The sequence below is a fragment of the Heterodontus francisci genome, chromosome 41 (assembly GCF_036365525.1).
Source record: "Heterodontus francisci isolate sHetFra1 chromosome 41, sHetFra1.hap1, whole genome shotgun sequence".
NCBI lineage: Eukaryota > Metazoa > Chordata > Chondrichthyes > Heterodontiformes > Heterodontidae > Heterodontus > Heterodontus francisci.
This window is the reverse complement of record NC_090411.1, coordinates 33,161,859-33,176,645: the sequence shown is the minus strand read 5'-3', so window position 1 is coordinate 33,176,645 and position 14,787 is coordinate 33,161,859. Positions and strand designations below refer to the sequence as shown.

Below are 14,787 nucleotides of genomic sequence, written 5' to 3'. Positions count from 1 at the left end.
AAAGATGATACAACACTTGTGCAAGATTCCAAAACTAGTGATCATAAATTTGTTAGTCACTGATTAAATCCAATAAGGAATTCAGGAGAAACTTCTTTACCCAGAGAGTGGTGAGAATGTGGAACTTGCTATCACAAGGAATGGTTGCGGTGACTGGCATTAATGCATTTAAGCCAGCTAAACACATGAGGGAGAAAGGAATAGAACGATATGCTGGTAGGAGAGAAGGGTGGAGGTAACTCGGAGCAAACAAGGCAATGGTCTGAGGAGGACAATGCAGCGCGATTAAGGAAAGAGCAAACATTCAGCGAGACCCTAATGCATAGCTCGCCATGGAGCAATCAAAATGATAGAAAGAATACAGAGAGATGAATCAGATCACCAGAAGAGCAAATACAGAAGTTATTATATTGACAGATCTCCCATGGCACTGATTCTGAGTCAGGGGACCATATAACAATGGGGATGGTACCATTCAAGTGTGACGGTTTATTATGACACTAAACAATGAAAGCATGCACTTGCAAAATTTAACTCTTTTATTCATTAATGCAACATTTGAAAACTTTTTACATGCAATCAAATTTTCAATTTGAAGTAAAATATGCAGAACATCGGAGACTCCTTTAAAAAAAATCCAGAGCAGATTAACAGCAGGGGAAGCCTCTGCTTAGCTGATATATGATCGATGAAGGAAAAGTAGCCATGCAATCACGTACCATTAGCAGAGTTGTCCTTATTTTTGATTGCTTCCTCTGTTAGAGATTACATTACAGATTCTTAAAACAGCTCGTGGGCGAATCTCAGAGCAAAAAAGAACAAAAAGCATTATCCCGCCCACAGTCAGAATCAAAGGCTACCTGGACTGGCAGGTTTGCATCTTCATCTGTTTATAGGTGTCTCCAGGTACTGAGCCAAACCCAATTCAGAGCAGGACTTCCCACTGCAAGGCAGGTATGCCACGTACATTGTTAACACATTAACGTTTCCAGGGAGCCTCTTCAGACATCTGTGGACAGGGCAGATCAGTCAACAGTCACCGACATGTTCCCGTTTCAGATTTCCAGTGTCTGCCCACCTTTTCTTTTTCATTTCACATCAATTGTTCAATTGTTATGGGACGTTTATATATTCTTTTACAGGGTGTCGCCATTGCTGGAATTTATCCCTAGTTCCCCCAAGGAGCTGGTAGACCTCCTCCTTCAACAGGTTTGCAGTGGTTTGATACAACTGAGGGACTCAGGCCACTTCAGAGGGCAGTCAAGAGTCAACTATGTTGGTGTGGGCCCAGAATCACATATGGGCCGAGACACAATCAGAACAGCAGGTTTCCTTCCATGAAGAAACATTAGTGAACCAGCTGGATTTTTACCACAATCTAACAATATCACATTCACTTTTACAAGTACCAGATTATTAAACAAAGACTGAATTCAATTTCTCACCCTGCCGTAGTGGGATTTGAACTCACGTTCTCTGGATTATTCATCCAGAGACAATCGCTCTCTCCGCGACCACCAACTCAGTAATGGTCACCGACTGCAGGCAGGTAGAGGGAGATGGTGCACGCCTATTCAATGTCCATGAACTCCTCTAGTATGGATAGGAAGCTGGAGGTGGAGAGAGGGTCCGAGAGCTGTAAGTTTACATCGTCACTCTGCAGAGAGGAAGCGCCCACTCCATGAGCCATTTCATGTAATAATTTGAAGGTTACAGGTGTCACCTGAACAAGGGGGAAAGACGACCCATTAATACAGAAGCTGGAAAATTGAGGAAGCTAAAGCCATGGGTAATATCTCCAATAACTTAGGATTACAGGTCTTTAATTATTCGCATTTACAAAGGACTTAATTGCACTTTTCAAACATCCCCAATCACTTCACATAACTATTTTTGTCGGGTAAGGGTATCAAGGGATAGGGAGCAAAAGCAGGAAAATGGAGTTGAGGTACAGATTAGCCACGATGTAACTGAATGGCAGAACAGGCCTGAGGGGCTGAATGGCCTCCTATAGTTGCTAATTCCAGTTATATAAGTGAACACAATAGTCCGTTTTGTAGGGAAATGAAGTGGGTTTCAGTGGTGTTGGTTGTGGGAATGTTTTCTGGGGTACTGCTCTCCCTCAAATATTGGCCTGAGATTTTTTCTCAACCATCCAAACTGGCAGGCAGGGCCCTTCGTTTAACACCTCAAGTATCAGCCCAGATCACATGGAATGTACAGCATTGCAACAGGCCATTAGCCCAACTGCTCTATGCTGGTGTTTATGTTGCATATGAGCCTCCTCACACTCTAATTACTTTCTCTCACCTGATCAAAATATCCTATTCTTTTCTCCATCATGTGTTTATCTAGCTTCTCTTTAAATACATCTATACTCATCACCACAATCCACTCCCTGTGGTAGCGAGTTCCACATTCTCACCACTCTCTGAGTAAAGAGGTTTCTCCTGAATTCCTTATTGGTTTTATTAATGACTGTCTTATATTTATAACCTCTACTGACCCCCTCCACAAGTGGAAACATCTTCTCTACCTCCACCCTATCGAACACTCATCATTCTAAAGACCTCTATCAGATCACCCAAGCATTCTCTTTTTTAAAGAAAAAAGCTCCAGCCTGTTCAATCTTTCCTGATGTTTTTGGTGGTTTGTAATCTAAACTATCAGCCCGTCCCAAGTGGGCTTAAACCCGTAACCTTCTCTGACTCGAAAGCTACCAACTGAGTCAAGGCTGGTTGACTGATGAACAGGTATGGTCATCCTGCCTATGACGGAGATGATCTGTGCTAACCGCTGCGCCCCACGTCTTTGAAATGTCGGGTATGAAAAATGATACTCGCTTTGACTCAGTAAATCCAGCTAGTGTACTGATACAGGCACACAACCTGCATAGCTGTTACTATGCCAGAAACATAATTGAAATTAAATTAACAAGGTAGACCAACCGATCAGTGAAAAGTAGTCAGCGCTTGGGTTGAGAAAGAAACAGAGAAAGGCAAGAAATGATCTTAGAGAGGCAGCTTCAGGGGAGAAGTGGATGACCGAAATGTTCTTGGTTTTACTCAGAGGCATGAAGTTAGTACCAGTCATGGGCAATCGTTTGCTCAGGGTCTGAAACACCTCTGTCTAACGGACTGTCAGAGAGAGTTCCAGCAGACTAAATGGAGAGATTGTCAGGGGCAAATGAAAGACTGAGACGATTGCTTTGGGGGAGCAAGTGAGCTGGGACTGAGGAATGGGATTGAGAGATGGGAGGGAGGCAGGCAGGGCTGGGAGGAAGGTATACACGCTAAGTGGTGAACTCTTGCCTCACTCTGATACTATCACAGGTTGGCCTTACCTGCACCATGATGAGCTTCTTATTCCAGGGTTTACCGTCAGGATCCGGCCAAAGTTCCCCGAAGCACAGCCACATCGAGTACTGCGGAGAGCCACCCGCAGAGTTCAGAAAGGCATTTATTTCTGTGGAGGAAGGTTTAGAATATTTACAGTACCCTAACAATGCAGCGATCTCACGTGGTGGTGGCAATGAGCAACCTGCAATAGCCATCACCATGGTAACAAACAGTACTTGAGCTGACAGGGTTTATACCAATAGTTGGCTTTAGAACTAAACATGGGCTCCCCAAGAAGTCCAAACATCAACACATGGGCTTCTGTGTGCTGCCCCTCGGCCCACAGCCCTGGAAATTGGATTCCTTCAAATGAAGGCACTCAGTCCCGACTCTGCTCATTTCTCACTTCACGCCTTAAAGCACAAACCTCTGAAGCGGGACATCGAAAGTGTGACCCAAAGTGTGACAGAAATGCAGCAGATGTCTCCATGTAACGGCATGATGCGTTTTATCATCCCCACCACTCACCTCTATTAAATTGGGGAAAGTCATACAGGACGGTTAATTCCTTGCTCGAAATTTGCTGAGGTTCAGAACTGCCGGGATTTTGCATCATCGACCAGAAGGCTTTGCAGCTCCCATGTCTCTGTGCGCGGATCTGATTGTTCTGCACCTCCACTATGAGGCCCTGGCCCATCCGTTCCAACAATTGGTTTGTGTACTTGATTTGCTGTTGGTCACTAATTGAGATCATAGAGATGTCTGGCAACTGCAGGTCCTGCAGGGAGGGGAAGGTAGATTCTGAGCTATAGAAAAGCCGGAAGCCATTGATGTTCTTCACAGTCTTCTCCTGCACCTTCCTGCCACGATAGTAGACAGCGACCTCAAACTCGGTTACTGTGGAAACACAAGTTTTGCGTGAATATTTCCTCCCTTACACTCAGCGTGTTAACTGCAATTCTTTCAATCCCATCCCTCAGATCAAATTGTCCCATTTCAAGGTCTGGATTTCACCCCCATTGACCCCCCTACCTAGTACAGCCATTAGTCATTCCACAGCCCGGGGCTTATTTACACCCCACACTTCTTCACCTATGACCCTTAGCAGACATGTGGTTACTCCTTTCCTGGTCAGCCTAGCACAATGATTCCTCTGCTCCAAGGGTTAAAATAAGTGGAGAGATTACATAAACTTGGGTTGTATTCCCTGGAATTTAGAAAGTTAAGGATAATTTCAGTGTCGTTTTCAAGCTATTGAGGGCAACAGGTAGGGTAGATAGAGAGAAAGTATTTCCGCTGGTTGTAGAGTCTGGGACTAGGGAGCCAGAGTCTAAAGATTAGAGCCAGACCTTTCAGGAGTGAATTTAAAAAACACTTCTACACACAAAGGGTGGTGGAAGTTTGGAACTCTCTTCCACAAATGGCAGCTGATGCTCAATTATTAACTTTAACTCTGAGATGGATAGATTTTTGTTAAAGATATTAGGGATATGGGGCGATGCTGGGTATATGAAGTTAAGTCACCGATCAGCCATGATCTCATTGAATGGAGGAAGAGGCTTGAGGGGCTGAATGGCCTTCTCCTGCTCCCATGTTGCTAAGCGGTGAAGTGCTCGGGATTCAGAGTTGTTATATTCCTCTTCCCGGCTGTGCAGGGGAGAAAAAAAAAGGACTTGCATTTATATAGCACCTTTCATATTCTCAGGATGTTCCGAAGCTCATTACAGTCAATGTTTCACTTTTAAAGTGTTGCCATTGCCCTCTGGCAGCCAATTAGCACACAGCAAGATCCCACAAACAGCAATCAGATGAATGACCTGTTTTTGATGGTGTTGGTTGCCAGGACACCACGCCTGCTCTTCTTCCAAATAGTGTCCAGGAATCATTTACATCCCTCTGAGAGAGTCAACAGGGGTTTAATGTAACCTTCCCTCAGCAGTGCACTGAAATGTCAAGTCTCTAAGTGGGGCTCAACCCCACTATCCTCTAACTCATAGAAGTATTACCACTGAGCCAAGGTTGACACTTGAGAAAGAACTTGCATTTCTGTACAGCCAATGAAGTGCTTTCTGAAACGTAGTGTCAGTGTTTTCATATCCTGAGACACACAAATATCGAATGAAACAGCAACTTTGCACAAAGCATGGAATCTGGGAGCTGGAGACTGTGATTAGCTCAGAATCCAACGTACCAAGCACCCAAAGACTAGAGCCACGTTGTGTACACAGAAAGCCACAAAGGTGAAAAAGAAACAAAAAAAGGTCAGAAAGCTACAACTAACCGAATTCTCCATTTGGAAAATATCCCCTCATCTGTGCTTGAAATTCACCAATGTTCAGGGTCATGCTGCTGGGATCTTCGACTGGGGCAGGCATTTCCCAAGCAGCACCTCCACTCGCACCAAGGAGGGGCTCAGTGATGGGACTTGTTTGACTCAGATGGCTCGGTAGCACAGCATGGTCTGGAGAATAATTGAGAGCACTGAAGGCCATGTCCCTCTCCAACTGGGTCATTTCTCCACTGTCCACTAAAATGAGAGAGACACTGTTAGATCGATTTACAAGATTGCCCCTCGTGCTGCTGTCTCAACTGGTGTGAGAGCCCCGACAGCCCAGCACCCCATCCCACCCCGCCGAGGTGAAATTACAATGTCTCAACTGGACGTCCCGATGCACCCATTTTCAAATTCACTGGCCCCTGGTCAGATAGGCTGCTCTACTCTACAAGGATAGTCCCTGCCTCACAACATGTGCTTCCAGTAGCAAAACTGCACTCGTCGAAAGGTTAAAGGCCTGGATTACTCTGGAGGAGGGATCAGGGGAGTGTGCAGCCTTTAAACTGAGAACTCAATCTATCTAAATTTGTTGAAGGCAGAACTTGCAATGCTGTGGTTTTCAGTCAGGAGAGACTTCCCCCAATGCCCTGTTTCTACCTCCCCACCCGAGGCCTATTTATCACCTCCACTATTACCCGTACAATGATGCCCCCTCCCCCATTCTGAGGCAGTGCATTTTGAGGAGGGGATGGAAAACTGGAAATGAAAAGCCCACTCTTCCATCCCCCACACTCACTCCTTATCAGAGCGTCAGCCTAGATTTTGTGCTCCAAGTCTCTAGAGTGGGACTTCAACCCACAACCTTCTGACTCAGAGGCGAGAGACATATCCACTGAGCCCACTGGAGGAAAGGCAGACCAATTATTTTTTCGGTAAAGGGGACAGTTTTCCCCCTTCCAATACTCCGTGGCTGTAGCTTCCTTTGCAAACATACTGCCCAGTGAGCTGGATTGTGGCATTCCTGATCTGTGACTCAGTTATGGGATGGTGGAAAGGGGGTCCTTAATTGGCCTCAGTCCCCTTAAAGTGAAAAGGTAAAAATCTGTTCGAGAGTGGCTCTTTTGTGGGGATGCGCATTATGATGAGAGACCAGAGCCTCAACGACAAACAGCCTGAAATAGGAGCTGAGCAAAAACAACATCAAGGTACCTGTTAGCTGCTCCAATATCGTCATGTCTTTCAAGCTGCTTTCTAGGGTTCTCTGCTGGAAGATGAAGATAGATTATTGCCCAGATCAAACTACAGGGGCAGGAGATAAAAGACAGCTCAGATTTCAACAGTGATCTTCTTCACGACCACCTTCTACACACCCAAACCCCCACTTGAATATGGAATGGGAGCTTTGGCAAGGGCAGTATCCATGGCGATTTATGATCTACACTATCAGCAAAGATTAAAGAGGCTGGGGCTCTTTTCTCGAGAAAAAAGGCAGCTGTGGGGTGACCTGATGGAGACCTTTAAAATAATGAAGGGGTTCGATAGGGTAAATCCAGAGAAAATGTTTCCGCTTGTGGAGTAGACAAAAGTATGTGGGAGGCCATAAATATAAGATAGTCACTCACAAATCCAAAAGGGAATTCAGGAGAAACTCCTTTACCCAGAGAGTGGTGAGAATGTGGAACTCGCTATCACAGGGAGTGGCTGAGGTGAATAGAATAGATACATTTAAGGGGAAGCAGGATAAACACATGAAGGAGAAAGGAAATGATAAAAGGAGAAAATGGAGGGTGAGAGGAGGTTCGTGTGGAGCATAAACACTAGCGTGGAGCAGTTGGACCGAATGGTCTGTTTCAGTGCTGTAAGTTCTAAGTAAAAAAAAAAACACTGACATTCCAGTTGACTATTTACACTTTAAGTTGTAACATGGGCACACTGTACCGGATTTGGAGATATGCTGGAGAGTCCACTGTAGCTGTTGTCTGTCGCAGGACTGACATCCTCACTCTCCTCCTCAGCACTGACACTGGCCCCCTCGTCTTTAGAGAAAGAAGATTTAAAATACAGTGAAACAGAATCCACTTTATAACTTCACAAGCTGAGGTAAAACACAGATTTCAACAAACCGGCAAGGCTGTACCATGCCAGTGGCAATGACGCTTCCAGATTTCCTTATTCCTTGCTGCATTTCAAGTATAGCTTCAGGTCTAGAACCCATACTGACAGTTGTCATAAGAGTTCATGGAGGTGAAACAATTAACTGTTTCCCTCTCTCTCCCTTTTTCCACAGATGCTGCCTGACCTGCTGAGTGTTTCCAGCATTTTCTCTTCATTTCCCTGACAGTCTGCGGATTGAGTAAGTTCAATTAGCTCCAAGACCCTTAACCCAGCCATTTTCCGATAAACAGTACAGAAGGTGTCAGCAATGGCTCTGTGGGCAGTGTTACGACTGAGGCGGGAGTAATGCACTGTCAATTCAGTCCCAATACTCCACAGGTTGCAGCATATTATGAAAGTTTTCCCACCTACTGGAAATTAGCCAAATTAAATACTTTAGTAACCTCCAGAATAAAACAGACTAAACAGGTATCTTTGAACAACAAAGAATTAACTATGTATTAATAAACTAAATCTTAAACAATATTGAGATAAATCTATGTCTAAAGACTTTATAACTTCTTATTTCTCTTAACCCTAATGCACACACATATTCAAAAACCAATGGTTAACCAGTTTTAAAAATGATGTTTCTTAGGAATAAATAAGTAGCCTGCAGGAATGTAGATTTTCTTGTAAGAGAGAGAGATCCTGAGTATTTCCAACACGTTCTGTTTTTTAAAAAATTTTAGAGAACCTTCCTTCAGTGTAAAACATGCTTCGCTGGTCTCTGGTTCAGACTGGTTATAGCCAATCTTTTACACACAGTCAAAAGTTACAATACACCATGTGACCTCCTCTCTCCTGCTGTTGCCTAGGAAAAGGGTGCAGCTGCTGGCACACCATACCCCTTAGTTTTTAAAGGCACACTGTTTTTAAGCAGAGGAGAAAAAACAAACAGTTCCATGACAGTAGCACTGAGTCTGAAGGTTGTGGATTCAAGTCCCCCTCCAGAGACTTGGGCACCTAGTCTAGTGTAGCAGTGAGAGAGCACTGTGACTGGGATCTGGGATGTTCATTACTCACCAATGCTCTGGATCTCGTAGATCACGTGAGGGTCCTCTGAGTTATTCCTATTGTCCACCACTCTGCGGAAATGTTTCTTCCTATGTAAAGCACTTCGGAAGTTTCTCTTCCATACGGAAGGGTCAGGGGAATCGATGCATGGTCTGTATCGACCACTTGTTATTGCCCAAGCCTGCAGAACATACAAATATATTAATCCTTACCCTGCTGAACAAACAGGAACTCCATACAGATACAAGTCAGTAACGCTTACCCTGCTGAATAAACAGGAATTCTATACAGTTATAACCAGTAGCCCTTACCCAGCTGAACCAATGGATACAAGTTCTTTTTAACAGCAATTTTACAGCCAAACAAGATTCTTTAGAAAAATAAATCATAAACATTTTGGACAAGTAGCAAATTGATACTACCTCAAATATTTTGGTATCATCTGCAGAAATGTCCTGCCTTAGACCATGTTTCCATGGCATCCTGAACTGTGTTTTCTCTGCATTTATCCAGTGGAGACCAGGATATTGCTGACTGTTTATCTGCTCGATAAGCCACGGACATAGCAAAGGCCTCTGGGAACCCATTCTGTTGGGAAGAAGGCAAAAAGTAGAAACTGCCTGAGGAACTGAAGATGTAGGGGGTTTGGGAGCACAGTGCGGGGAGGGGCATCAGTGGGAAAAGAGGGATAAAGAATGAGAAAAAACAAAGGAGGAATGAAGAGAGCGAGAAAGAAAAATTGGGAAAAGCAAAACAAATGTGAGGTAGATGTTCTGACATGAAGCAAATTTGCTTAACAGTAGTCCTTCACTCCTTCTGCTCCATGTATATGTTCAAAGATAGCTAGAGTATGGATATAAAATACTGGCATCACCTGGGAGGAGACCATAATCTATCACTCTTTCCCAGTCGAATAAACTGCGGAATTCTACACCTTCCACAGTTGTACCTTCCTCCTACATCCATCCCACTCCGCAAACATTAGCTCATTCAAAACTCTGCTGACCATATCCTAACTCGCACCAAGTCCCATTCGCCCATCGCCCTGTGCTCACCAACCTACACTGGATCCTGGTGTGGCAATGCCTCAATTTTAAAATACTCTCCCTTCTTTGCAAATCCCCTCAGATCCTTGCCCCCTCCCCATCTCTGCAACCTTCCCCAATCCCAAGACCTCTGTGTGCTCCTTCAATTCTGATCACTGCACAGCCCCGAGTTTAATCACTTGGGCACTGACAGCCATGCCTTTAGCTGCCAAGGTCTGAAGCTCTGGAATTCCATCCTAAACCTCTCTATCTCCCTCTCCTGCTATAAGATCCTTCTTAAAACTTATTTCCTTAGGCAAGCTTTTGCTCACCTCTCCTAATATCTCCATATGTGGCTCGGTGTCAAATTTTGATAAATTGCTACTCTAAAGTGCTTTGGGATGTTTTACAATGTTAAGGATGCTATATAAATGCAACTTGTTATTGTTAGAGGCTTTTAATATCCAAGCTTGGCGTCAATGGACACAAGAACTAAAGAACATAAGAGCTCAGGATGAGAACGGCCACTGAATCGGATGCCTAGATTATCACCTGCACTGCAAATCAACTAACAGTATTTCGAAAAGTTTATCACCTTTGATAAATACATTTTTTCTAAGCACTTTTTTCAATTTATTTTTCACTCATTACTTGTATGTCCCCTAGCTTTTCAAGTTACGTTTTATGTGTTCACCTCATCAATACATTTTTAACACTTGAAATATCTCAGTGAGTCTTTCCTCTAACTTTCATCCAATTGGACTTGAGCTTCTCTAGCTGTCGTCACAGCTCATTCCATGTCCACTCGACACCACTCTTGTTCACAAGATCACTATGTTTGAGGGAGGCCAGTCAGCCAGCCTCAACCCATCCATCCAGATAGACTGCAGCAACCAATAGATTCTTCAAATTATTCCAGGATTTTCTCCTCCAGCTGCCACCATGGAATCCCATTCCAAGTGTTCTTATTCTCTGTGAAGAATAACTTCCTCATATCAACCTTAAATTTGCCTTTTAATAGTCCAGACTGGTGTCCAACCTTTGAACCCCAGCAATCCAGCCTTTGAACTCCTAGCAATTCCTTCCTATTTTCTCTTTTATTTCTTGCTGGTTTTTTCCCTGTTTGAATACATGGGCCTGGAGATTAGGAAAGGGCCAATACATGAAATGTCCAACATAGAAACAGGCCATTTGGCCCAAATGGCCCAGGCTCCAAACTAGCTGGAGCAGTGGGGAGGGTGGGAGGTGGGGGGAGGGGGTGTGATGTCACTGGGCAACAATCAGGAGTTGGAACCCTGGCTGATTTCCCCCCCCCCCCCCACACACACCGTCTAAGCTCAGGAAACTCACTGTAGCATCTGAAATGCTGAGGTTGGCTGACTGAATACAAACTGCCGTGTGTACCATCTACAAGATGCACCGCAGCAACTCCACAAGGCTCCTTTGACAGCACCTTCCAAACCCGCGGCCTTCATCAACCAGTAGGACGGCACAGTGGCGCAGTGGTTAGCACCGCAGCCTCACAGCTCCAGGGACCTGGGTTCGATTCTGGGTACTGCCTGTGCGGAGTTTGCAAGTTCTCCCTGTGACCGCGTGGGTTTTCGCCGGGTGCTCCGGTTTCCTCCCACAGCCAAAGTCTTGCAGGTGATAGGTAAATTGGCCGTTGTAAATTGCCCCTAGTGTAGGTAGGTGGTAGGGAATATGGGATTACTGTAGGGTTAGTATAAATGGGTGGTTGTTGGTTGGCACAGACTCAGTGGGCCGAAGGGCCTGTTTCAGTGCTGTATCTCTAAATAAAGGACGAGGGCAGCAGACGCATGGGAACACCACCACCTGCAAGTTCCCCTCCAAGCCACTTGCCATCCTGACTTGGAACGAGATCACCGTCACTGGGTCAAAATCCTGGCACTCCCTAACAGCACTGTGGATGTACCTACCCCCAGAAGGACTGCAACTGTTCAAGAAGGCAGCTCATCACCACCTTCTCAAGGTCATTTAGGGATGAGCAATAAATGCTGGCCTGGCCAATGATGCTCATATCCCCATGAATAAATTTAAAAAAATACTGGGATGAATCCTGGTGCCTTTCTAATCTGAGAGAGTCAGCTGATAGCTCCCAGGATTTATAGCAGTTATCAGGTACCTCTTTCCTCTCTCCCACACACACACTTACACATTTTTCTGATCGAACCTTTCTTCTTTGCCCTTTGCACTGTTGTTGGAACATTTAAAACCTCTCAGAACCTGTGGTTATTAGACGCAAATGAGGGGTTCCTCCTCAGACCTCTGGCCCATGACGGCTTAAAATGTAAGAAATAGGGGCAGGAGTAGGCCATTCAGCCCCTCAAGTCTGCTTCGCCATTCAATAAGATCATGGCTGATCTTTGACCTCAACTCCACTTTCCTATCCTATCTCCATATCTCTCAATTCCTTTGATGCCCAAAAATATCAATCTCAGTTTTGAATATACTCAATGCCTGAGCATCCACAGCTCTCTGGGGTGGGGAATTTCAAAGAGTCCCAACCCTCTGAGTGAAGAAATATCTCAACTCAGTCCTAAATGGCCAACCCATTATCTTGAGACTGTGACCCCTAGTTCCAGACTCCAGCCAAGGATAACTGCCTCTCAGTATCTAGCCTGTCAAGCCCTCTAAGAATTTTATACACTTCAATAAGATCACCTCTCATTCTTTTAAACTCAAGGGAATATAGGCCTTGGGACTCTGAGCCAAATTCCCTTGGCCTTGGGCATTTGACTACTTTGATTCCAATCGTTCCCTGGGCTCCAAGATCAAACCCACTGGCTGGCTGACAATCCGCTAATGAAGGAAGGATGGTGAGCTTTGCAAATAAGGTCACTAGTTGTTTGATCCTGAACTGAACCATCCAGTTTTTTGCACCTGGCTGTGTGCGAATTTCTAAAACACCTTCAGCCATTCATTACTAAAATGCTCAATGGCATTTTTTTTCCTGGCTATAGACAATAAGAGCACAATCACTATGGTTACACCCTAGTCCTAACCCTATCCTGTCCCTGTCCACTTTTGTAAAAAGTCAGGCTTCTTAAAAACCAGGAAGACTGACTAGGTTAGGCTTCTTTAAGAGCCTCTTTAACTCAGAGAAGTGAATGAAAACATCATTACCTTGTACTGTGTTCTCAATCTGTCCCTTTTTGGACTCAAAAAAATCCGGTCCAAATTTTCAACAGTCTCTCAAAGTTTGTGAGAAGGGAGAAGATCAAGTCTCCCCAGCTACAGGCCAGTTCTTATACTTACAATTCAGAATTTCCCTCAGAGAGCCAATTGCATTTAGAGAGCCAGGATGTCCCTCCTTCCATGACATCAGTTCCTCCTTTCTCTCTGGAAATACTTAAAGGGAAATTTCACCACTTATAAAACAAAGATGTGATTGCATCTTGGACCCAGTGCTGCTGCACTCTTTATGAAGCAAAATTCCCAGACACAAGAACATAAGAAATAGGAGCAGGAGTAGGCCATTCGGCCCCTCAATTAGGCACTCTATTTTTGGATAGTTGGGTGTGTGACACACATGGAAACACAACCCAATGCCAAACAGGTGAGTAATTCGCTCAGGTCGAGTTTCAAACCCATGACCTCCACCATCTAGAAGTACAAAGGCAGCAGGCACATGAGGTACAACATCACCTAAAAGTTCCCCACCTAGGTCACACACATAATCCCCACTTTGACGCATATCGGCCATTTCTTCATCATCGGAATCCTGGAACTCCCTTCCTAACAGTAGCTTCAACACATGAACTCAAGTGGTTCAAGAGGAAGGCTTATCAGCACCTTCTCAAGGGGCAACTAGGGGATGGGCAATAAATGGGCAATAAATGCCAGCCTTGCCAGTGACACCCACATCCCAAAAATGAATTTTGAAAAAAGATATGGACTCTCTTCCTATAGGGACACCTACCCAACTTACTTAAGTGCAGAGAAAGTAAGTGCAGGTTGGCTTTGTGCTGGGGCACTGCAGGGGTTTAGTCAACTCTGAGCGTTCAGCTTCTGGCTGCTTGTGCAGTTACTGCTGGCTTGTGGTTGTGTTATCTATGGAGGTGAATGGGAGGAAGGCTGGATTCATGGGTCTGTCCTATTCAGCTCCACCCCATTAACAAACATGGCTGGTGTAATGTATTCCTATGTTATGAGCATGCCCAGTGCATGATGAACATGTGACCTGGCCAACTTGCTGATTGTCTCTCTGTACAAGGTCCTCCCAATTTATAACAGCTAGCCGTCCAATTATTAACAGCATACTGGAAGCAGAGTGTTTGAATATTTTTAAGGCAGAGGTAGATAGATTCTTGGGGGTGAAAGGTTATTGGGGGTAGGTGGAAATGTGGAGTAATCAGTTCAGCCATGAACTTATTGAATGGCGGAGCAGGCTCGAGGGCCTACTCCTGCTCCTAATTCGTATATTCATAATACCACAGACCAGGAATACTAGTGAGCAATCGTTACTGAGGCAATATCCCCCCCACCCGGAACGCACTGTGGATTGATATCTCTCACATAGCATCAGTTATGTGGAAAGACTGGAGAAGCTGCAACTGTTCTCCTCAGAGCAGGGAGATATTTAATAGAGACGTTCAACATCATGAAGGGTTTGGCAGAACAAATAAGGAGAAAACATTTTTTTATTGGCAGGAGTGTTTTTTTAGATTAGAGATACAGCACTGAAACAGGCCCTTCGGCCCACCGAGTCTGTGCCGATCATCAACCACCCATTTTTATACTAATCCTACACTAATCCCATATTCCTACCAAACATCCCCACCTGTCCCTATATTTCCCTACCACCTACCTATACTAGTGACAATTTATAATGGCCAATTTACCTAACAACCTGCAAGTCTTTTGGCTTGTGGGAGGAAACCGGAGCACCCGGAGAAAACCCACGCAGACACAGGGAGAACTTGCAAACTCCACACAGGCAGTACCCGGAATCGAACCC

At 44.8% G+C, this 14,787-nt stretch overlaps 1 protein-coding gene across 2 annotated transcripts; it reads right to left on the bottom strand.

Moving 5' to 3' along the window:
* Positions 1–539: 539 nt before the first annotated feature.
* On the bottom strand, positions 540–13,095 carry irf3 (interferon regulatory factor 3). Of its 2 annotated transcripts, none has more exons than XM_068019757.1 (9): positions 12,954–13,095; positions 9,207–9,372; positions 8,794–8,965; positions 7,552–7,649; positions 6,823–6,877; positions 5,620–5,865; positions 3,867–4,235; positions 3,344–3,465; positions 540–1,723 (listed from the first exon to the last, which is right to left on the bottom strand). In XM_068019757.1, exons 2-9 carry the CDS (start codon positions 9,369–9,371, stop codon positions 1,571–1,573), a joined length of 1,380 nt encoding a protein of 459 aa, XP_067875858.1. In that variant the 5' UTR covers position 9,372; positions 12,954–13,095; the 3' UTR covers positions 540–1,570. The 2 variants fall into 2 exon arrangements, with proteins under 2 accessions (XP_067875858.1, XP_067875859.1); XM_068019758.1 differs by having other exon boundaries at positions 6,823–6,874.
* Between the last annotated feature and the right edge of the window lie 1,692 nt (positions 13,096–14,787).

Coding starts and splice junctions, on each gene's coding strand:
- irf3 (XM_068019757.1), bottom strand. CDS start 9,371: ATGGGTTCCCAGAGGCCTTTGCTATGTCCGTGGCTTATCGAGCAGATA. Junction 6,878..7,551: donor CCAGCATATCTCCAAATCCG/GTACAGTGTGCC, acceptor TTCATCTTCCAG/CAGAGAACCCTAGAAAGCAG. Junction 4,236..5,619: donor TTTTCCAAATGGAGAATTCG/GTTAGTTGTAGC, acceptor GTGTTTCCACAG/TAACCGAGTTTGAGGTCGCT.